At 47.3% G+C, this 25,032-nt stretch overlaps 2 protein-coding genes across 2 annotated transcripts in view; one reads left to right on the forward strand and one right to left on the reverse strand.

The window, feature by feature from the left end:
* Positions 1 to 5,313, forward strand: part of LOC138358161 (uncharacterized) — a 38,281-nt gene extending 32,968 nt beyond the window's left edge. The window contains exons 4-5 of the mRNA XM_069315665.1: positions 1 to 172; positions 4,922 to 5,313. The exon at positions 1 to 172 is cut by the window's left edge and continues 303 nt beyond it. Coding sequence (XP_069171766.1) covers positions 1 to 172; positions 4,922 to 5,313 — 564 coding nt within the window. The remainder of the gene's footprint in view (positions 173 to 4,921) is intronic.
* LOC123764459 (sialate:O-sulfotransferase 1) overlaps positions 1 to 24,538 on the reverse strand; it is a 538,431-nt gene extending 513,893 nt beyond the window's left edge. The window contains exon 1 of the mRNA XM_069316129.1: positions 24,470 to 24,538. The gene's annotated coding sequence lies outside the window, so the exon portion shown is untranslated. The remainder of the gene's footprint in view (positions 1 to 24,469) is intronic.
* Between the last annotated feature and the right edge of the window lie 494 nt (positions 24,539 to 25,032).

A 25,032-nucleotide genomic window follows, 5' to 3' on the forward strand; every position in this document is an offset into this window, starting at 1 on the left:
GTTGGCCAGTGCCAGGCAGCTCCTGTTGGCCAGTGCCAGGCAGCTCCTGTTGGCCAGTGCCAGGCAGCTCCTGTTGCCCAGTGGCAGGCAGCTCCTGTTGCCCAGTGGCAGGCAGCTCCTGTTGGCCAGTGGCAGGCAGCTCCTGTTGGCCAGTGCCAGGCAGCTCCTGTTGGCCAGTGCCAGGCAGCTCCTGTTGGCCAGTGCCAGGCAGCTCCTGTTGGCCAGTGCCAGGCAGCTCCTGTTGGCCAGTGCCAGGCAGCTCCTGTTGGCCAGTGCCAGGCAGCTCCTGTTGGCCAGTGCCAGGCAGCTCCTGTTGGCCAGTGCCAGGCAGCTCCTGTTGGCCAGTGCCAGGCAGCTCCTGTTGGCCAGTGCCAGGCAGCTCCTGTTGGCCAGTGCCAGGCAGCTCCTGTTGGCCAGTGCCAGGCAGCTCCTGTTGGCCAGTGCCAGGCAGCTCCTGTTGGCCAGTGCCAGGCAGCTCCTGTTGGCCAGTGCCAGGCAGCTCCTGTTGGCCAGTGCCAGGCAGCTCCTGTTGGCCAGTGCCAGGCAGCTCCTGTTGACCAGTGCCAGGCAGCTCCTGTTGGCCAGTGCCAGGCAGCTCCTGTTGGCCAGTGCCAGGCAGCTCCTGTTGGCCAGTGCCAGGCAGCTCCTGTTGGCCAGTGCCAGGCAGCTCCTGTTGGCCAGTGCCAGGCAGCTCCTGTTGGCCAGTGCCAGGCAGCTCCTGTTGGCCAGTGCCAGGCAGCTCCTGTTCTCCTGGCGCATTTTTTTGCATAACCAAATTCAAAATGGTAGTAAATCTATTCCTGTGCCTATATATGTCTTGTCTCTTGTGCAGGAAAACTGATGAATGGGAATACATTAGTTTAAACCAACAGAAATAAAAACGTGTACTCAACAAAATTTATAGTTGTATTCAAAAAGTTGTATTCACCTAGTTGTGCTTGCAGGGGTTGAGCTCTGCTCTTCCGGCCCGCCTCTCAACTGTCAATCAACTGTTACTACTATTTATTTTTAAGTTCCCCCGCCCCCCCCCCCCCCCCACACACACACGTACAGTTATTTGCTCTAGAGAAAAATGGAGCAATGTCACACAATTATTCCTCCCTCCTGTCACCTGCTGTTATCAGTCTCGGAGCATCCATAACACGCCTGGTGCACCTGACCATCTGGCAGCTCTCTGGTCAGTCGACGCGGCTCTTACATACTCATACATCTCATTACCTCTTTATATTATGACACGTGGCGAGGCAGAGCGAGCAATGACTACGGCGCGACCTCTCCTGTGAAGGCATGGTCCTCAAGATGGCTCAGATACGGCTAAGATGATATATAAGCTGGTGTAAGATCTCAAGATATCTTGCCCTCACAACTCAAGCCTCTCCTCGTATCTTGACAGGAGTATAATCTGAAGGGTCAATACCTGAAGCTTTAACTTCACAGAAGTGCCGTTTATCGACGCCATGTTCGGTAACGTCAAAATATCACACCCCCCGGTTTAATTGGGAGGACAGATGGTAGTGTCACAGACTTGTACACTTGTGCCACAGACCCGGCTCCACCACCTATACGTCTTTTGTCTATACGTCTGTGGCACCTGTGTGCTACAGACGTATAGGCAAAAGAACAAAGTGACAATAAATATGGCGTTACTCCGAATGCCACTAATCAGGGTTTTAACGGCGGGTCGGCCAGCAATTAAGGCCGTTCCTCTAACGTTAAGCAGTGAGCCGTTAACAGCTTAATTAAACAAATCTTGGAACCACCGCCGCGTCGATTTGCTCTTTCCCAAAAAATTAATCTACGCGAATTTTACATTTTCTCTATTTGTATCTGGCTCCTTGAAAGTTTAGCTTCAAACCACTGTAGTAAATCACTTAAGTGTGCCTCAGCACCAACTGAACACTTTTTAGCAAAACTAGTGTATTTTGAACTTTTAAGCGAGAGAAAATATTTTGTTATATATCCAAATTTATATACGGCAATTCAGAACACGCGAGGTTTAGCTCCGTAAAATATTATAGAAAATAAACAAGCTTTATTTGTTTTTGTTTTCTAAATGTTCGCTGAAAAATTCGAGACCTGAAAAAATAATTTGTTTTCATACTTATCTAACATCGGCTCCTAATATACTGAGGAAGTATTATATAAACTGAATTATTAATCATTACCTGAACTCTAATGTATATATTTTTTAGTCTGGAAACAAAATATTTATAACATAATTTGTATTGATATTGTGAAAGGCAATGAATAGGAAATAGGCTCAGGAAAATACTGCATTGGTTGTCATAGTGTTCCATTGTTGTTGTTGTGTTCCATTGTTGTTGTTGTGTTCCATTGTTGTTGTGTTCCATTGTTGTTGTTGTGTTCCATTGTTGTTGTTGTGTTCCATTGTTGTTGTTGTGTTCCAGAGTAGTAGTTATGTTCCAGAGTTGTGTTCCAGAGCAGTAGTTTTGTTCCAGAGTTGTGTTCCAGAGCAGTAGTTATGTTCCAGAGTTGTGTTCCAGAGTTGTGTTCCAGAGTTGTTGTGTTCCAGAGTAGTTGTTGTGTATCGTGCAGTCATCGACATGAAGAATCTTGATGCAAACTGCACGTGTTGCAAGAAAAAAAAAAGACTTCAATATATCCAGTCTCAACTTGTTAAGCTGGCTCATAGCTCCACTAAACGTTCGACAGCTGACTAGTGAGGCTTTAGATCTGAAACTCGACCCTATAGGCACCAGTACAAGGTAACCATTAGGAGAGTCCAAGCACACAAAAATGCATGAAGAAAAACAATCAACACAGTACTATTGACAGGTTACTATGCGACTCTTGGTACCCTATTGCCTCGACCCTCATTTTCCTTCGTGTCTACTGGATTTACTTTGTGTACTTTCTGGATCATTTAATACCGCGTCGGATCATTCCATGTCCAATTTTTGCTTTGTGTTAGTGGCGAGACTTCCTCCTGCTCCTCTCTCTCTCTCTTCCTTCAGGGGCACATCTTCAAAAGTTTTTTAAGTATATAACTTTCAGCGGGAACTTTATAAATTTACCGCAAGTCCTCTTTGTTTCTTGTAATTTTCTTGAGTTCGTCCAACGAGGGAAGTCATTTGTGGTGATAAAGGTTCTTGCTCGAAGATGAGGCCACTGTAGCTTATGCTCCCTATGGTGGCTTTCACTATGGCCCCTGTGATGCCTTTATGGCCGACACATCAACTTTCTATGTGGCCCTCGCGTCGAACTTTCTGTGTGGCCCTCGCGTCAAACTTTCTGTGTGGCCCTAGCGTCAAACTTTCTGTGTGGCCCTCGCGTCAAACTTTCTGTGTGGCCCTAGCGTCAAACTTTCTGTGTGGCCCTCGCGTCAAACTTTCTGTGTGGCCCTCGCGTCAAACTTTCTGTGTGGCCCTCACGTCAAACTTTGTGTGGCCCTAGCGTCAAACTTTCTGCGTGGCCCTAGCGTCAAACTTTCTTTGTAACCGCAGTAGCGGAAATTCTCTGGTCTCTCCATCAGATCCTCAGGCCTCTGGGACGGACTCTCTCTGAAAAGCCAATTCACTTTTATCTGTAAAGACTTAAGATTACAAGAGACTTACTGGGTCGCTTCAATATTCTTTTAAAGCTCAGTTTACTAAGAGGAGTCACGGGATTCCGAGGAGAACAGCAGTATGGCTGGATATAAAGTCAGTTAACTATGGTTTGTATTATATCTGACGGGCAAGCTGCAGATTTAGGAAATACAGATGTACAGCGGCTGTGGACATGTAGTTTGCTGCCATCGATAGTGACTCAAGGTAGATATTTGGGCAATACTCGTTCCGTATTTCCAGCCGGACACGATGCATGGGAGGGCGGAAATGTTTCGGGAAAGAGGGGAAAATGTTTCAGGGAAAGTAAAAATGTTTCAGGGGAGAGTAAGAATGTTTTATGGGATGATGAAAATGATTCAGGTGAGAGTAAGAATGATGCAGGGGAGGTTGAGTACGCATGCAGATGACACTCAACATGTATAAATTCCTGCTGGTGTTTGAGTAGTTAATGATATTCCCGATGAGCCGTAAAAGCCGATTATTGATTACCGACTTTTTTTTCGATCTTAGAGGAAGATGAGAGGTAGTGGCTAGGCCAGCCCAGGCTAGTCTGCAAAGGTCAACCCCGCCAAGGTGCCCCTCGGTGTATAGCAACAATTTACGGAGGTAAACATACAAATATAATAATATTGACTTGCACCACATACTCAAGACTAGCAAAAGTCCCAAAACCAACGCAGATGACCAGCATACTGTAGTTGCTCGCCCCTGGTGCTCAATGGACCAAGAGAAGTAATGATGGTGACATGAACAAAATACAGGAGACTGGCAATCTTCACGGATTTACAACTATATGATAACAAACCTGGCAAAGGGAAGCAAGATACTACCTTCCCTGTACCAAAGTATGTTCCAAAGAAACACAAATCTGGACCGTATGTGCTGAGCCAGAGCAATGTAAGTGGGGCTCAGTGGGGGATACTCACGCACATTGCCTTAAGGTTAACTTATCAAGAACACAAATATTTCACTCGCCTCTCCGTCCACAACTGGTGTTCTCTAGCTCACGTGAGGGTTGGTCTCTCTCTCTCTCTCTCAATTTTACAAATTTGTTGACCATTCTACCAGAAATCCATACTAAACGTCTTATTTCTTTCATGTAATTAACCAAAGATAATGGACTAATATTTGTGTTAATAAATAAGTTCTCGCATCTTTTATTAGTGTGAATCCATTAAAGCCAGTTCGTTAACTCGTGCGATAAAGCCGTGTAAGCCAGAAAAAAAGTCTCTAATAAAGTGAATCTCATTATCACTAACGACTATTAAGGTTCGGGGTAGCCGCCGAGGTGCGATGAATAATGGAACAATAATTTCTGGAGCGACCGACGACATTTGCACGCGGGTCGACAGCCTCGAACGTTCTCAGCAGCTTCGAGCGTTCTCAGGGCAGCTTCGAGCGTTCTCAGGGCAGCTTCGACCGTCCTGAGGGCAGCTTCGACCGTTCTCAGGGCAGCTTCGACCGTCCCGAGGGCAGCTTCGACCGTTCTCAGGGCAGCTTCGAGCGTTCTCAGGGCAGCTTCGAGCGTCCTGAGGGCAGCTTCGAGCGTTCTGAGGGCAGCTTCGAGCGTTCTGAGGGCAGCTTCGAGCGTTCTGAGGGCAGCTTCGAGCGTTCTGAGGGCAGCTTCGAGCGTTCTGAGGGCAGCTTCGAACGTTCTCAGAACAGCCTCAGGGGCCAGGCCGTCCTCATAAACAAAGACTTAATTCTCATTAATCCAGACACCAAACCCTTTGTTTATGCATGAAAAAAAAAACGTTTACACACGACTCGCAACTCATTGTGTTATTGAGCAATGTTTCGCTATCTTCCTGTGTTCGAACCCCACAAAAGCTTAACTCACGTACTGCAAATACAATTAATTACCAACAGAGCCCAAACACCTAATCAAACCTACGGCAAATAGTACATAAAATTCTAATATATAGTAAAATTAAGTTATATCAGAGGAAAAAACGATTTTGAATACACAGAATGTTAACATTGATGAACGAGACTGAATACACAGTATGTTAACATTGATGAACGAGACTGAATACACAGTACGTTAACATTGATGAACGAGACTGAAAACACAGTACGTAAACGTGGTTGATGGACGAGAAAGATGGACGATGCAAGACTGCAATCCTGTTGCAGACATTCTCACAAGCGACTAATAGATTTCTGCATTGATCTTTTTAGTTGCCCTTTTGTGACCCTCGCGTCGAACCGTCTGTGTGGCTCTCGGGTCGAACTTTCTGTGTGACCCTCGCGTCGAACTTTCTGTGTGAAAGGTTTCTGTGAAATATTAGTAAGCTATATTATTTATTATAACTGGAGTAATTATTGGTTGATCTATATATCTGCCATGGATGGTGTCCCCAGAGACGGCACGTGCCTGACCCCAGCTGGGTATCTGAATGTCACTGTTCCATTGTAAGGGTGGCACTCAAGATAGTGGGCTGATCTGATTAGGCTCGTCTGTTTAGAATCTCGCCTTTAGACTAACTGTCAATTAGATGAATGCTGGACGAAACGCTGTACGTGTTAGTTAGTGACTTTGCAAGAATGTAAAATTACTAATATTATGTAATCTCACAAACCCATCCTACCTTCTTGTAAATAAATAAATAAATAAATAAGTGCAATTCTGTTATTTTATTGATGTTCCATCAATGAGCAAACTCTAAACATAGTGACTAGATAGTTCACTCAGGTTAGAAACTACTTTCTTCACTTTAAAAAAGTGCCTCTACGATTTAAAAATTGGGACATGTCATTTATAGTCTGAGGGTCGATGTCGCAATCACTTAAACAGTCTGTGTCGAGGCAGCGAACAGGTAAAACCATTTAAAGCATTGAAGCAAAGCTCATTTATGGCGAATTAAGCTACAAAAAGAAAATTAAAATTCCATTATGTCATTAGGTCAGGTGCGGGCTCAGTTCCATGCAATCATCTCTTGCCTCAACTGCTGCCCTTGTTGCTCTCAACCACTCTACCCACCGTACAGCTGTCGTCCTTATTGAGAAGCCAGGAGGTGGGCACTAGGAACCCCCCTTCTTAAGGCACTACGGGCTCACCATAGCCCGTGCTACTTTGAACTTTGTTCCAGGTAGCGAATCTTTAACAACAACACTAGGAACTCTGCTAGGTCTCTAGCACTAGAGAACCGTTCTAGCTCTCGTGCTAGAGGCTCTAGTGAACCGAATAATATATAGCCGGTAAGAAATTGGCATTTGGAAAGGATACGAAGACATGCAGCCGAGACGTGAGCTAGGACAGTGGCCTCAACTTCTGTCCTCATTTCCCAGCTCCCTGTCCACAAATACCTCCACGTGCTGCAGGTACAGTGGTCAAGGGGTCCTCGTGATAGTTATCTAGTCGAGACAAACATATTTGCACGTACAACGAACACCGGGATCACAGACCAAGTCTATTCAATCCAGCGGTCGACTCCAAAGACCCATGCATCAGTTTTTAAATGCTGTTCATTCGAAATAGAAATTTTCTTAAATATAAATTAATATCGTATGTTAAATGTGCATATTTAGGCATTGGTTAAGTTAGGTGTTTAGGTTCTGTTGGCGATTTTTTTTGTACTTGTTGTACGAGGGTGGTGGTGTTGTTGAGTTAGGGGCGACGACGATCGTGGGATCGGATGCGCCCAGGCGTACCTGTGAAGGGTGAATCGCGAAGCCAGGAAAGGCGAAACGCCAAGCCAAAACGCGAAACGAGTGACGCCAAGCATTAGAAACTAATATGCCACACAGCAAAGACATGCACAAAGGGAGAGGCAAAAGCACATAATATAACAGGGCAAACAAACAGCCAGAGGGGCACACAGCATGTCATAGAGCAAATACACAGAAAATCAGAACACATACTTGCCCGGGAACTTGGCCCGCGGGAACCGTACCATTGAACGCCTCCCAGAACACCCATTGCAAAGGGTTCCGTCCATCCACCGGGGACGCCATAACATCCGGAACCGGGTCAACAAACACCTGCAAACTGGGGACCCAGATGGTAGTACTCATGAGGCGAGAAGTCGCTACTTGCTCCCACAGGAAGAGAACTTGCCCACCATGAAAGTACTCTGGTCCGTCAGACAGCAGTAACTCGGCAATCTTCGACCAATGACCCGGCGGCATCACAGACGCCGGCAACACGTCCCCCAGGGCCCCAAAGCGCACCAGCGGCCCCGAGCACACCACCAGACGACAGCAGGGAACCCGGACGGCGCGCATCCTTCCGTAACGTCACCACCAGGCCCCGCCCAGCACCAGAGTCCACACCATCCCTGGCAGCGGAAGCCACCACCCCCCACTGTGGAGAGTCCCCCGGCGGAGAAAGAACCGAAGGCACGTCCGAGACACAGGCACCAGCACCAGCAGGCACATGGACCTCCGCCACCATGAACCGCGGAGACATCGACGTATCCGTATCCACACCGTCAATACCCGAAGACCCGCAGTCATTGAAGTCACCAACGTCGGCCCAGGCAGAAGACGAACGCCGGGAACGTTTGGGCACTGGCCGGATATCGTCAGAGCCGGAAGCGGACCCAGAAACACGGGTACCACGAGCCGCATGAACCGACGCCCGACATAGAACGGCAGCAGCCTCTACCACAGGGGGAACCGGGCAAGACACAGCAGGAGGCTCCGCAGCCACCCCAGCACATCCGGGACCCAAGTCACGGACACAGGGCCAGGCGAAGCATCAGAAGACGAGGGAGAAGACAGCGACGTCACACAGGGAGCTCCAGGAAGGCCCACGGGAGCAGCTGGGACAGCGACAGGATCAGGCAGACCAACCGACGGTACCTCAAGAACCGGAGGAGGGACGGCAACAACTGGAGGAACATCAGGCGCCGCTGGGGGGAGCTGCACCAGCAAACGGGACGCGCACCTCCTCATCATCATCACCGGAGACTGCCTCCAGAGGGAGCGGCGGGAAATCCTCGTCTCGGAACAAGTTGACAGGAGCAGCTGGGGCCTCAGAGCACCCGGCAGCCTGATGCCCCAACAGGCCACACCGGAAACAGGTACGAGGCTGCTAGGCATAATACACCTGGACGTAGTATTCCATAAGCCGGACAGAAGAAGGAATATCCGACCGCAGGCGCATCCCCAACGTGCGAATGTTTGTTCGCCTCCCAGCATACTGCCCCGAGGAGAGCGTGTTCACCCGCACGCTGACAACAGTACCAAACCCCCGGAAGTAACGCCGGAGGAGGTCATCAGGGAAATCCAGGGGCGCACCATGGATACTGACATAAGTCAGGGCACCACTGCGGTCTGAAATCGCCACAGAGCCGGCATCATCTGGCAACGGCAACGTACATCCCCTGTACCTACGGAGGAAGTCCCGGTACTCCTCCTCCCCCACGAACTTAATAACAACCCGGTGGGCCGTACAAGCTCCACACCGTAGATAACGTCCACCGGGATACGAAGCATGTCACACATCACCATCTCGATGGTCGTATAACCAGCCTTACAAGTAAACTCCAGGCCCACGGAGTTCACACGCTGAACAGGAGGAAGATGCCCCCCCCCCCCCATGTCAGAACCGCCACGTCAACGCAGCCAGGCAGGCAACAAAACTGGGAGGGCAGAGACGCCCACACCACCTGGCGACCAAAACAGCAAACAACCCCAACAGCCACGGAGGGTCTGTAAACGTCCTCACTCCACGGCTGCTAGCAGTCGTCTCCCTAACATATGCTATATGTATGTATTGACTGCCTGTCCCCGACACAATGAATTTACTCGTTTCCAGAAGTAGCAAGAAACCTTCATTTCTCTGTTTCTGGCAGATCTTCAAAACTAATTTTCCCTGGAATACGACCCGCAAAATCGTTTAACAACCAGATATCCATTCACTGCTGGGTGAAGAGAGTCGTACAGTTAAGGACTGATGCCTTGTTAAGCCTCCCCAGCCAGGATACGAACCCAAGCCAAATCGCTCGCGAAGCGCGCTGCAAGTGTTTTACCACTGCGCCACGGACATTGCTTTATAGAGAGCCCGGAGTTAAATAGCGAGGCGTGTGAGAGAAGATGGCGTGAGAACATAATGATTTTAACTCAGTAGTGCAACCAGAGAAACAGACTCTGGTGATCAACATGTACTGGGCGGGATAGTTTATATAACTTCCCATATTTAATTGGTTAACTTCTTTTGTTAGCAAATCATTGCCATATTAATGCTTGAACTTTTTATTGAAACATCTTGCAACCGACTTTTTGATCTTCACCCAAAGCTCAATAAGTGGAGAAACCTCTGTTATTTTACCAATCTTCACAGTTTCAAACAAGCTCTTTTTTAAATAATAAAAATAGACATAATTATGCGTTGTCTGACTAAAATCCTTACGTTGATTTTCTGTTCTCACTAAAATATGAAATAATTTTAGAGAGACGTCGACCTCTCTGACCGCCAGATGTCGGGAAATGTTTATACTGTCCAACATTCCTGGCTTGTGGATTTGGAGAGGCATCATTGCGAGCCTCGGGAATTGGGTTATTTGGACACGAAATCCTTGCATGCAGATTCTGCTTGGTACTCTTGTGTTGCTTTGGGAGAAGCCTGACACGCAAGCGTCGCGTTCTGGGGCGGGCGGGCGCACACACACACTCACACATGCACTCAGAAACACGGACACACACTCACACATGCACTCGGAAACACGGACACACACTCGGAAACACGGACACACACACATGCACTCGGAAACACGGACACACACTCACACATGCACTCGGAAACACACACTAACAGGAATGAGAAAAGAATGATGGATGCTGCAAAAGACCTTTTGGCCCAAGCAAGGCAGCTCCTGTTTATATCTACCGAAACTCATTCATGTAAATATAAAACTCAAACATACGCACTCTCAAATACAGACAAAGGCAAACACGTACTCAGAAACACACACAAACACACGCCAGAAACAGGTACACAGGTCCGCGTGGATGAGCGGACAGCGCTCAGGAGTTCCAGTAGATTCTCGGTGGAGGCAGGAACAAATGATCAGACTTTCTTTCACCTCATACCTCTTTTCGCCTAGCAGTAAAGAGTCACTTAGGGGTTAGCTGCTACAGTCTGCACCTTGGAGACGTGTGCGTGTGGATGAGAGTGAGTTATGTATGTAGGTAATATAATGCATAAAATTAGGTTGGGTTTCAACACCTTAGACAACCGACTGATAGAGAGGCGGGGACCATGGGTTAACAGCTCGGTCCTGCAGGAGCAAATAGTTCACACACGCACGCAGACTACACAGTTCAGGAGAAGGTTGACAATACGAAGCTATGAAGCGCCTGGCAGCTAAGTGGAGAGCGCTTCGGATTCGTAGTCCTGAGGTTCCGGGTTCAATCCCCTGTGGAGGCGGAAACAAATAAGCCGAGTTTCTTTCACCCTCATGCCTCTGTTACCTAGCAGTAAATAGGTACCTGGGAGTTAGACAGCTGCTACGGGCTGCTTCCTGGGGTGTGTGTAACAAAAAAGATGCCCTGGTCGAGGACCGGTCCGCGAGAACCACCCCACGACCTTCCCCTCACCCTGCTGGCGTCAACTCCACCTTCTTTTCCCTAATAAGTAGCATAAAGTTACAGAATACCTTTAGAGTTGAGATAAAGCTGACATTCAGAAAATATAGTTTTACTACCAAGGGAAGAAGAGGGCGTGCGTGACCGTGCATCGCGGCACAAGGACGTGAGACGTGAGAACTGTGTAGTGAGAGAGAGTACACACACACACACACGTTCAGGTTGTGAGAGCGAGTACATACACACGTTCAGTGTATTGAGCGTGAGTACACACAAACCCTTCCAGAGGGTATAGACTCATTCCTCTCAATGTTTGCTGATAATGCAAAAATTATGACAAGAATCAAGACAGACGAAGATAGAATGAGGCTACAGGACGATCTGGACCAACTGGAGGAATGGTCTAGAAAATGGCAACCAAGGCTCAACTCAGGAAAGTGTAAAGTAATGAAATTAGGCAAAGGGAGCAGAAGGCTGAACACAAGGTACCATCTGGGAGGTGAAATCTTGCAAGAGTCAAATACAGAGAAAGATCTGGGGGATGATATCACACCGAACCTGACCCCAGAGGCCCATGTGGGAAATTTTTACCCACCATATCTAATAATCATCTAAGAAATGTATAATTTCTATATCATATCTAAATCATATCAAAATCATATCTAAATCGTATCAAAATCATATTAGAATCATTAAAGATTCATTTTATAGCTTGATCCTGGATGACAATGGCACCATGAACACGTACGCAACAGGGGCCCTTTTGATGCCTACGTGACTTTGTACATGATCTTTCAAGGATCCAGAAGCTTCTAGAAGGATTTGTTAATTAAAAAACTATTGGAACATTGATTCAACATCCGGTAGGATTAAAAATCGAATCCTTAATAAGATTCAGTGGTACTTTCAAATACTACTTATAATCTTTAAATCTTATATCTAATTATATTATAATCACATCTTATTTCAATAATAAGTCTAGACTGTAAAAATAATCAATCAATATTCATGGAAGGCTACCGTGCACAGAGAGCATGGCAGGGCGATGGGGGGAGTGAAGCGCCCACCAACAAAGCCCAGAGGCACTCCGCGTTTGTTTACAAATGAGTGAACAAGTGACTGATCCTTAGCGAACATTACCAGCTCAAGGACACCTTATTTAACATTTTTATCGCCAGTGAATACTCTCTAGAACTGGGGGAGTACCTGGACAATATCTACAAGGAAAATCCTAGAACATTTACATAAAATAGAGTGTATAGTGGAGATCAGTGACACGGTTTCCTCCACCTTCATTCATAAACTTTTATCTCGAATCATTCTTCTGCAACTGCAGGATAATCACGTAGCAACGCTACCAGATCATCATACAGCAACGCTGTAGCAAAATATCGTGCCTAAACTCAACAAGAGAGAGTTAATCAGTCTGGCAAACTTGTCAGACAGGCACCCCGACTGGCAGAGAAGTATATTGAAGGTTATTTGGTATATGATTGGCCAATTGTATGCTTGTGTAGCTTTAATATCCTATAAATCTGCCTGTTGGTTAAAAAGCGAGGCAAAGCCTCATTCATCGGTACGTTTATTAAAATTGTAGTGTAGCTGTGAATCTTATCCAAGCACTGAACCTCATGAGTGTCCATTGTGTCAGAAAATAATTCAGCCTCAATAAGTAAAAACCTCACAAGTGTCCATAGTTTTGGAAAAGATTCAGTCAAGCTAACTGTATAAATTGAATATGTCTGCATATATACTTGAATATATAAATTAAGTTATCAATTGGTTGCTTAGTTAATTTTTAAGTTATCATATAAGTTCATTTAATTGAATATAATTTCTAGTACTTAACAGTATTTAGACTACATTTAAGGTCATTTATTATACTTTTACAATTTAATTTGTTGTTTATAGTATAAGAATCTATTGGCTGTAAGTTGTGGTGCTAGGTTAGACTATGTATGTTTAAATCTCTGATTTAAACAGAGCCAGTGTTCAGTCAGATAACTGAATTTATTAAATCTTATCCTTGTATAAAATACAAGCTGATGTGAGATCCCTGTCTACAGGTGGATTGGAACTTCTATTAACTAAGTCATTCACCCCACCTGTCCCTTACAGCCCACAGTTTGTCATTAGGAAAAGAGGATCTAGGATTTACAACCCTAGCTAGAAATTTTAGTTGAATTAATTTGCAGACAGTAAATTTTTAATTTAGTTCAGTACAAGTCCCTGGTAGTCTCCTCTTATATCAATCCCAGCAGGTTTTTCCCACAGCCCACGTCAAAAGGATATCATCAGCGGCATATGCTAGGTTGGCCAACGTAAGAACTACCTTTAGGAACTTGAGTAAGGAATCATTCATGACCTTATATACCTCTTAAGTAAGACCAATCCTGGAGTATGCAGCTCCAGCCTGGAGTCCATACCTAGTTAAACACAAGACGAAGTTAGAGAAGATTCAGAGGTATGCCACCAGAGTGGTCCCAGAACTGAGAGGAATGAGCTACGAGGAAAGGCTAAGGGAGCTGAACCTCACAACCCTAGAAAACAGAAGAGTAAGAGGGACATGATAAGTACCTACAAAATTCTCAGGGGAGTTGACAGGGGGGGAAAAGACACTCTTTAGCACGGGTGGAACACGAACAAGGGGACACAGGTGGAAACTTCGTACCCAGATGAGCCACAGAGACGTTCGAAATAATTTTTTCAGTGTCAGGGTAGTTAACTACCTAACTGCTACTAACAACTACCTAACTGACTACAACTAACTAACAGGGTAGTTAGGTAGTCAGCCTCCTGTGTATGGAGGCTGACTCCATACACAGTTTTGAATATAGATATGATAGAGCCCAGTAGGCTCAGGAATCTGTACACCAGTTGATTGACGGTTGAGAGGCGGGACCAAAGAGCCAAAGCTTAACCCCCGCAAGCATAAATAGGTGAGTACACACATACACGATGAGTGTAGTGAGAGTGTATATATACACACTCACGATCAAGGTCACCAGCAATGAAGTACTCTACATGACAATTAGTGCCACCATTTAGTCATAAAGCCAAAGATTAACTTTGCATCGTAAATAAGTGAAAAGTTAAATTTTAGATCCAATGTGGATTTGTAATTATTATATTTTATTTAGGACCAATCTGATGTTAAATTTATCTGCGATTGAGAAAGTATGACCTCATGCAAATTTAAAAGCAATAGTTACTGTTGACATTTCTCCGAAAGAACATTTATGTATTTCAGTTCCTCATGAATATCCTTCGACATATCCCTAAGGTAAATGTTTTCACAAACATTTTACGATAAAGTCGCCGAATACTAAACAGACTCGTTATTCAGCTTGAATACGCTTGACTTGACTTGCCTTTGTTGACCAGCAGCAAAAAGTACCAATCTTAGCTTCCTGTGATCTCTTCCAGGTACTGAACTCGAGACAACATCTTGTATGTAAGAACCTTCATCTCGAGACGTAGGGTCGGGCGAAGGGGCGCCTCAAAAGATAAACTCGAACTGGATATCACAAGACCTCAAGTGACCTCAGATCTTATCAGCGCCGCAGCCCTCCATGTTGACTGAGCAAATACTGGAGAGGCTGTCTGGGTCCCAAACTATCCCCTCACCCACCCTCGTCCCACAGTCCTCACCGACCCCCATCCCACTTCTCTCCCTCTCCAGAAGTAAACAGGTGCCCGTGCCATGAATGTGGGGTGACGTGATCAGTTAGAATAACCTCTCTCTCCTGCAATGTTTATCATGTCTATCTAAGTTGTTGGAATACATTACAGTCAGATATTGCAATGTCATTTATTTTTACACACGAGACATCAGAAACTGTTTCCTCCAGTTAATCCCACATATATATTTGGGATTTCTTATGTTAAATTTAGATACATTTGGCTTCAGTTGCATTTAACTTAAATTTAGTTCCATTTGGCTTAGGATAGGATAAATACGGGTGTATTTGAACGTGAGAGAAGTCAGATTTTGTGTGTGAGTATGTAGTTGTTTTGCATTTGTGAATACATGTTTGTATGCTAAATTTAATCCTAAACTTGCATTTAGACTTAAAACATGTAGCAAACAAGTTAGTTGGCTACACAAATAGTTTAACTTAACATGGGTGAAAGTGTACATGATGACATGTTACTGCATACAGGGTATTAACCAGTAAGACTGCTTGAATGGTGACCATAATAAATACTAATGACATGATTGGAGTGGATGAATGGGAGTAACAAGGGGCACATTAATAAGGTATTTAATATCTTAAATCAATGAATATGAATTGGGTTAGATTAAGAAATTCTGTGGTTCAGAGAAAATAGTGTTGAAATATTGCAATCTATAGAAATGTGTGTTTGTCTATGTTTATGAAGATTGAGACCAATGAGCACAGTACTGCCAAATGTACAATTCAGTCCTGTGAAATTCCGAATGACGTTTTGCGAGCTATTTTGGTAAACGTAGTAACACAATGCCATAATTGTTATTGTAAAAATATCTAAAAAAAAATGTGTGTGTATTGGAGCAACTTCTGACTGTGCAACGTGTGAGAGATTGTATTTTTGCAGCTTGTGTATTTTTTCCAGTTGTGTGTGAAAGTATTTATGCATGATGGGTAGGTGTTGCTTGGTGAAAAATTGTGTGTTTGCAAGTGTGAAAATGTATTTGTTTTTGTGACAGTGTGTGTTTGTGTGTATTTTGCAATGTTATGTTCATGTTTATGAAATTGTGCATTTTTTGTGAAAGTGCATTTATATATGTGAATGTATACATTTGTAAAATTCTGTTGAGCATGTGTGTTTAACTTGGGCAATCGTGTATGTGTGTATTTTTTCGTGGATAAAAATGTGTGCATGTACAAATTATTATTTAAGCTGGTTTTTACTAACTGACTTTATTTCACTGACAAAAATACCATGATTTAACCAACTTCCTGTTGTTGACCAACCTACACACTAGAAATAGATTATATATATATATGTCGTACCTAGTAGCCAGAACGCACTTCTCAGCCTACTATGCAAGGCCCGATTTGCCTAATAAGCCAAGTTTTCCTGAATAAATATATTTTCTCAAATTTTTTTCTTATGAAATGATAAAGCTACCCATTTCATTATGTATGAGGTCAATTTTTTTTTTATTGGAGTTAAAATTAACGTAGATATATGACCGAACCTAACCAACCCTACCTAACCTAACCTATCTTTATAGTTTAGGTTAGGTTAGGTAGCCGAAAAAGTTAGGTTAGGTTAGGTTAGGTAGGCTAGGTAGTCGAAAAAACATTAATTCATGAAAACTTGGCTTATTAGGCAAATCGGGCCTTGCATAGTAGGCTGACAAGTGCGTTCTGGCTACTAGGTACGACATATATATATATATATATATATATATATATATATATATATATATATATATATATATATATATATATATATATATATATATATATATATATATATATATATATATATATATATATATATATATGTACAAGATAAGTCATTCCAAAAGAGTAACTCCACTTCGATCACGGGAGTATGCAACTGGACTGCCTAAAGTTATCTGTGATCATCGGCTTTAGTACCAGTGATCCGTCACCACATCACTCAGTAAACTGTTTAGTAGGAATCTAAGACACGATTCCCAGTGACCTAATCCAAATTCGAGTGAATAACGTAGAATTACGAAGTGTTGAGGACATATAATATTTTCCATCCACTATGCTTGACTACCCTGTGTGTATCACCACGTGGGCACTACCTCGCCTACACCTGCTTGTGTGTCTCAGGCTCGCCTTCTTCCACCTCCTTTTTGGAGCGAGCGATTATGAACTCTGTGACCCAGAAGCTATTCCACGCGCGACACCCTAGTGTCCGTCGCCACACACACCTCCGCCAACACTTACGTGTTCCTGTAGAAAGGACGAGCCGGTCGGCCGAGCGGACAGCACGCTGGACATGTGATCCTGTGATCCCGGGTTCGATCCCGGGCGCCGGCGAGAAACAATGGGCAGAGTGTCTTTCACCTTATCCCCCTGTTACCTAGCAGTAAAATAGGTACCTGGGTGTTAGTCAGCTGTCACGGGCTGCTTCCTGGGGGTGGAGGCCTGGTCGAGGACCAGGGGGACACTAAAGCCCCGAAATCATCTCAAGATAACCTCAAGATCAAGATAACCTCAAGATCAAGATAACCTCTACCTCGTGCGGTTGGCGCGGTGTTTGATCTTCAATCGAAGGCAGAGATATTAACAGAGATTATAGAATGTAACCCGGTTTATCAAAGTGAGCCCTTACAGGTTTATCAAATCACCTTTAATTAATTACTGTATCATTAACAGAAGTGCATATTCCTCACACTGAATATGTGGTGCGTAATGAGGCTTCCCCCCCCCCTCCACCACACCAGGCTAGTCAGCGTGGTGTGGCTTCCCCCACCACACCACACCAGGCTAGTCAGCGTGGTGTGGCTTCCCCCACCACACCAGGCAAGTCAGCGTGGTGTGGCTTCCCCCACCACACCAGGCTAGTCAGCGTGGTGTGGCTTCCCCCACCACACCAGGCTAGTCAGCGTGGTGTGGCTTCCCCCACCACACCAGGCAAGTCAGCGTGGTGTGGCTTCCCCCACCACACCAGGCAAGTCAGCGTGGTGTGGCTGCCCCCACCACACCAGGCTAGTCAGCGTGGTGTGGCTTCCCCCACCACACCAGGCTAGTAAGCGTGGTGAGGCTTCCCCCACCACACCAGGCAAGTCAGCGTGGTGAGGCTTCCCCCACCACACCAGGCTAGTCAGCGTGGTGTGGCTTCCCCCACCACACCAGGCTAGTCAGCGTGGTGAGGTTTCCCCCCCCCCCCCCACCACACCAGGCAAGTCAGCGTGGTGAGGCTTCCCCCACCACACCAGGCTAGTCAGCGTGGTGTGGTGCTAGTCTGCATATTATCAGAAGTATCATTATCACGGTCTGTTGTTCTCATTAACCCGCAACGGGAGAGTTACGCAGCACCACGATAGCACATTAGGGAGACAATTACAGAAGTCTGTGTGACCACTTTAGATTGGCCCGCATTGTGTATGTTACACATTCCACACATTTAGCAGTAGAACTGGGATTTATAGAGTTGTGTGTATGGTAGTTGTGCGGTTCATTCCGTACCTTCAGTGTGTATAGCATTTCCGTGTATGTTTTTTCTTCCTCGTTCCAGGAGAAAACCAGTATGTATATGTAGATGTTCTGTCTGGCTGGCTGGGTGCTACCCCACACGCCTGTCTGGCTGTGGGCGATTAAATTTTTAAAATTTTAAATTTTGCCCCGAGGGGCGAGTTTATTGGGCAGCGCCACTCATCTTGTGAGTGGACACACCGCCATTGCAGCATGTACAACACTCCCCAATAGGAAGAAAACCCGCTGGGTTGTTCATCCTGTCACTTGTACCCAGACACAGCTGGGACTTGCTTAACTGTCTCAAGTGAACAGCTCCTCAAACAAGAAGATTAACATCTGTCAACCCTTAAAAGCTTACGTTATCTTGTGGGTGCAAAATGGGGAAATCTTTTAAGAACACCAGTTTATTTGTTCTGCTGTTATAGGTCTTTGTGTTATTATTGATTTGTCATTTATTAAGGTGACAGTGTTGTGTTATTTAAGCTCTAAAAGTTTAGTGTTGTAGTGGTATTGTGTTTTATGAGTCTGCGTGACCTGGTTTTGTATTGATTAATAATTAAAGAGTCAGTAAGCGCAATTAGTGTAGCTCAGGAACGTCATTAGTGAAATGTAAGGTAATTAGAAATGTGTTGACTAATTCTTGGTTGTCAAGCGGTCTAAGTGATCAGCTCAGTGTTAACGTAATTCATTTTGAGTCACTTAACTGTCAGTGTGACAATAATTTGTGCGATTACTAACTGATTATTAATTATCTGGTGTTAGAGTAATTATCTTTGATAAGCAGTGTTTGATTGCCTGACTCTCTGGGTGGACACATCCTGATTAACGTAGATTACCTGCTTGCAGAGTTAGTTCATGTTGAGGAGCCGCGAGTGATCTGAACTGGAGTTTAACTATACTGACTGTACAGTGTTGCACTGTACTACAACGGACTTTAACGTAACGTTAAATAGTTGAGCTTTATATTAGTATCAAGTTGTGAAATAAATGTTAACTGTTACCAAGCGAGAAGTTTCTTTTCATCAACAACTTCCAATAATTTGGTCCCCCATATTTAACTCTGCGAATTAATTACTGTAGCGGTGTTATGCGACTCCTGGAGCCGCTGGATTCGAACCCGTTTCATAGCCACACACCAATATTAAATTTTGGTGAGATCCCATTGAGCAACTCGTACAACTGTCATCAGCAGTTAGACGAGCTCCACGACATAGTGGATAAAGAGTGCCAAAGATTTGCATCCTGGTAACTGCTCTCGCCATTAATTACAGTTTTAAAGTATAATCTACACATCTGGCACTTAATGTGCTTGCTTGTGCAGTCCTTTCCGACTGAGCACACTTGCAGTAGTCTGCCCCGATAAATAATATCACCCCCCCCCCCCTTCATTTCCCCCTCCCTGAGGACGGCTGGACTAAATCAGTGAACCACATTAACCACCTGTTCCCAGGTAGGGTAGTTAGGGTACAGGGTATTGAGCAGTAGTTCCGAGGAGGGAGGGAGGGACGCGTCCTGCAGCCACGACCAGTCCTGGCTGTAGGAGGCGTCTGTGAGGTTGTATAGGAGGCGTTGAGCGGAGTGGGCGGCGGAGTGGGTGGTACGGGTTGTACTGGGAAGTAAGGGCGATGTATGTGGGCGGCATGGGCGGCGTCTAGGCCCTGAGACGCCGCCACAGTGCGGTGGGTCAGAGCGGCAGGTCCACAGTGTATGGTCAGAAGGTCTCTACGACAACGCTGGGAGCGGCGCCTGGTCGTGGAGGATAATACAAGACGCTACACCGTACGGCGGAAGCTTGAATACACGACTCGTCCTCAGGCAATTAGTGAGTGTGTGAGAGAGAGTGTGAGTGAGTGTGAGTGAGTGTGAGTGAGTGTGAGTGAGTGTGAGTGAGTGTGAGTGTGAGTAAGTGTAAGTGTGAGTGAGTGTGAGTGAGTGAGTGTGAGTGAGTGTGAGAGTGAGTGAGTGTGAGAGTGAGTGAGTGAGTGTGAGTGAGTGAGTGTGAGTGAGTGAGTGTGAGTGAGTGAGTGTGAGTGAGTGAGTGTGAGTGAGTGAGTGTGAGTGAGTGAGTGAGTGTGAGTGAGTGAGTGAGTGTGAGTGAGTGAGTGAGTGAGTGTGAGTGAGTGAGTGAGTGAGTGAGTGAGTGTGAGTGAGTGAGTGAGTGAGTGAGTGAGTGAGTGAGTGAGTGAGTGAGTGAGAGTGTGAGAGTGTGAGAGAGAGAGAGAGAGAGAGAGAGAGTGAGTGAGTGAGTGAGTGAGTGAGTGAGTGTGTGTGTGTGTGTGTGTGTGTGTGTGTGTGTGTGTGTGTGTGTGTGTGTGTGTGTGTGTGTGTGTGTGTGTGTGTGTGTGTGTGTGTGTGTGTGTGTGTGTGTGTGTGTGTGTGTGTGTGTGTGTGTGTGTGTGTGTGTGTGTGTGTGTGTGTGTGTGTGTGTGTGTGTGTGTGTGTGTGTGTGTGTGTGTGTGTGTGTGTGTGTGTGTGTGTGTGTGTGTGTGTGTGTGTGTGTGTGTGTGTGTGTGTGTGTGTGTGTGTGTGTGTGTGTGTGTGTGTGTGTGTGTGTGTGTGTGTGTGTGTGTGTGTGTGTGTGTGTGTGTGTGTGTGTGTGTGTGTGTGTGTGTGTGTGTGTGTGTGTGTGTGTGTGTGTGTGTGTGTGTGTGTGTGTGTGTGTGTGTGTGTGTGTGTGTGTGTGTGTGTGTGTGTGTGTGTGTGTGTGTGTGTGTGTGTGTGTGTGTGTGTGTGTGTGTGTGTACACTTCCCCCTTCCCAACTCTGCTTTATGTATATTGGGCCCGTCTCTCTGGCTCTTACCCCCACCCGTCTGTCTGGCTCTTACCCCCACCCGTCTGTCTGGCTCTTACCCCCACCCGTCTATCTGGCTCTTACCCCCACCCGTCTGTCTGGCTCTTACCCCTACCCGTCTGTCTAGCTCTTACCCCACCCGTCTGTCTGGCTCTTACCTCACCCGTCTGTCTGGCTCTTACCTCACCCGTCTGTCTGGCTCTTACCTCACCCGTCTGTCTGGCTCTTACCCCACCCGTCTGTCTGGCTCTGATCGCACCCGTCTGTCTGGCTCTGATCGCACCCGTCTGTCTGGCTCTTATCTCACCCGTCTGTCTGGCTCTTACCTCACCCGTCTGTCTGGCTCTTACTCCACCCGTCTGTCTGGCTCTTACCCCCACCCGTCTGTCTGGCTCTTACCCCACCCGTTCGTCTGTCTGGCTCTTACCCCACCCGTCTGTCTGGCTCTTACCTCACCCGTTTTTCTATCTGGCTCTTACCCCACCCGTCTGTCTGTCTGGCTCTTACCTCACCCGTCTGTCTGGCTCTTACCTCACCCGTCTGTCTGGCTCTTGCCCCACCCGTCTGTCTGTCTGGCTCTTACCTCACCCGTCTGTCTGGCTCTTACCCCCACCCGTCTGTTTGTCTGGCTCTTACCTCACCCGTCTGTCTGTCTGGCTCTTACCCCACCCGTCTGTCTGTCTGGCTCTTACCCCACCCGTCTGTCTGTCTCTTGCCCCACCCGTCTGTCTGTCTGGCTCTTACCTCACCCGTCTGTCTGTCTGGCTCTTACCTCACCCGTCTGTCTGTCTGGCTCTTACCCCACCCGTCTGTCTGTCTGGCTCTTACCCCACCCGTCTGTCTGTCTGGCTCTTACCTCACCCGTCTGTCTGTCTGGCTCTTACCCCACCCGTCTGTCTGTCTGGCTCTTACCCCACCCGTCTGTCTGTCTGGCTCTTACCCCACCCGTCTGTCTGTCTGGCTCTTACCCCCACCCGTCTGTTTGTCTGGCTCTTACCTCACCCGTCTGTCTGTCTGGCTCTTACCTCACCCGTCTGTCTGTCTGGCTCTTACCTCACCCGTCTGTCTGTCTGGCTCTTACCCCACCCGTCTGTCTGTCTGGCTCTTACCTCACCCCGTCTGTCTGTCTGGCTCTTACCTCACCCCGTCTGTGTGTCTGGCTCTTACCCCACCCCGTCTGTCTGTCTGGCTCTTACCCCACCCGTCTGTCTGTCTGGCTCTTACCCCACCCGCCTGTCTGTCTGGCTCTTACCCCACCCGCCTGTCTGTCTGGCTCTTACCCCACCCGTCTGTCTGTCTGGCTCTTACCTCACCCCGTCTGTCTGGCTCTTACCCCACCCGTCTGTCTGTCTGGCTCTTACCTCACCCCGTCTGTCTGGCTCTTATCCCACCCGTCTGTCTGTTTGGCTCTTACCTCACCAGTCTGTCTGGCTCTTACCCCCACCCGTCTGTCTGTCTGGCTCTTACCTCACCCCGTCTGTCTGGCTCTTACCCCACCCGTCTGTCTGTCTGGCTCTTACCCCACCCGTCTGTCTGTCTGGCTCTTACCCCACCCGTCTGTCTGTCTGGCTCTTACCCCACCCTTCTGTCTGTCTGGCTCTTACCTCACCCGTCTGTCTGTTTAGCTCTTACCCCACCCTTCTGTCTGTCTGGCTCTTACCCCACCCGTCCGTCTGTTTAGCTCTTACCCCACCCTTCTGTCTGTCTGGCTCTTACCCCACCCGTCCGTCTGTCTGGCTCTTACCTCACCCGTCTGTCTGTCTGGCTCTTACCCCACCCGCCTGTCTGGCTCTTACCTCACCCGTCTGTCTGTCTGGCTCTTACCCCACCCGCCTGTCTGGCTCTTACCCCACCCGCCTGTCTGGCTCTTACCTCACCCGTCTGTCTGTCTGGCTCTTACCCCACCCGTCTGTCTGGCTCTTACCCCCACCCGTCTGTCTGGCTCTTACCCCACCCGTCTGTCTGGCTCTTACCTCACCCGTCTGCCTGGCTCTTACCCCCACCCGTCTGTCTGGCTCTTACCCCACCCGTCTGTCTGGCTCTTACCTCACCCGTCTGCCTAGCTCTTACCCCCACCCGTCTGTCTGGCTCTTACCCCCCACCCGTCTGTCTGGCTCTTACCCCCACCCGTCTGTCTGGCTCTTACCCCCACCCGTCTGTCTGGCTCTTACCCCCACCCGTCTTGCTGGCTCTTACCCCCACCCGTCTGTCTGGCTCTTACCCCCACCCGTCTGTCTGGCTCTTACTCCACCCGTCTGTCTGGCTCTTACCCCACCCGTCTGTCTGGCTCTTACCCCACCCGTTTGTCTGTCTGGCTCTTACCCCACCCGTCTATCTGGCTTTCTGTCTGGCTCTTACCCCACCCGTTTGTCTGTCTGGCTCTTACCCCACCCGTCTATCTGGCTTTCTGTCTGGCTGTCTGGCTATTACCCCACCCGTCTGTGTGTCCCTTACCCCACCCTTCTGTTTGGCTGTCTGGCTCTTATCTCAACCTGTCTGTCTGGCTGGCTTTCTGGCTGCTACCACACCCGTCTGCCTGGCTGTCTGGCTCTCACCCCACCCGTCTGCCTGGCTGTCTGGCTCTCACCCCACCCGTCTGCCTGGCTGTCTGGCTCTCACCTCACCCGTCTGCCTGGCTGTCTGGCTCTCACCCCACCCGTCTGCCTGGCTGTCTGGCTCTCACCCCACCCGTCTGCCTGGCTGTCTGGCTCTCAACCCACCCGTCTGCCTGGCTGTCTGGCTCTCACCCCACCCGTCTGCCTGGCTGTCTGGCTCTCACCCCACCCGTCTGCCTGGCTATCTGGCTCTCACCCCACTCGTCTGCCTGGCTGTCTGGCTCTCACCCCACCCGTCTGCCTGGCTGTCTGGCTCTCACCCCACCCGTCTGCCTGGCTGTCTGGCTCTCACCCCACCCGTCTGCCTGGCTATCTGGCTCTCACCCCACCCGTCTGCCTGGCTGTCTGGCTCTCACCCCACCCGTCTGCCTGGCTGTCTGGCTCTCACCCCACCCGTCTGCCTGGTTGTCTGGCTCTCACCCCACCCGTCTGCCTGGCTGTCTGGCTCTCACCCCACCCGTCTGCCTGGCTGTCTGGCTCTCACCCCACCCGTCCATCTGGCTGGCTGCTACCCCACCTGTCTGCCTGGGTTTTATTCTCTTGTTTATTCCCTGCAACTTTCACACCATAAAGGATAAAGCAGCTTTATTTTATTTTGCTTTGTCTTTTTTTAATGTGCGTTTAACACACTCAATCTGTTAGGTAGTTTCTGCCCTACCACGAGCACGTCACAATGTTGATGACGGATACATGTTGATGGGATACATGTTGATGGGATACATGTTGATGGGATACATGTTGATGGGAGATACATGTTGACGAGGGGACAACACAGTGACAATTCCACCCACCTGTCTCGATGCGCTGATTGGTCCAGGTGTTCTCCTCCACTGCTCCAACACCTCTACTCCAGGCTGTATTTCTTATGGTCATCACCACACTTGTATTGATCTCCACCACACTTGTAATCACCACCACCACACTTGTTCATGGGGGGAACGATCCATCCACAGTTTAGGGTCGCTTCTGAACAACACAGTTGTCACGTGTTCAAACAAACACTTGTTCAAAAGTTCACAAACACTTGTTCAAAAGTTCACAAACACGTATTCAAAAGTTCACAAACACGTGTTCAAAATTTCACAAACACGTGTTCAAAAGTTCACAAACACGTGTTCAAAAGTTCACAAACACGTGTTCAAAAGTTTACAAACACGTGTTCAAAAGTTCACAAACACGTGTTCAAAAGTTCACAAACACGTGTTCAAAAGTTCACAAACACGTGTTCAAAAGTTCACAAACACTTGTTCAATGGAACACTTGTCCAAAGCTACACACATTTGGCCTATGGTACACACACTTGGCCTATGGTACACACACTTAGCCTATGGTACACACACTTGGCCTATGGTAC

Source organism: Procambarus clarkii, chromosome 82 (genome assembly GCF_040958095.1).
Source record: "Procambarus clarkii isolate CNS0578487 chromosome 82, FALCON_Pclarkii_2.0, whole genome shotgun sequence".
Taxonomy (NCBI): Eukaryota; Metazoa; Arthropoda; class Malacostraca; order Decapoda; family Cambaridae; genus Procambarus; species Procambarus clarkii.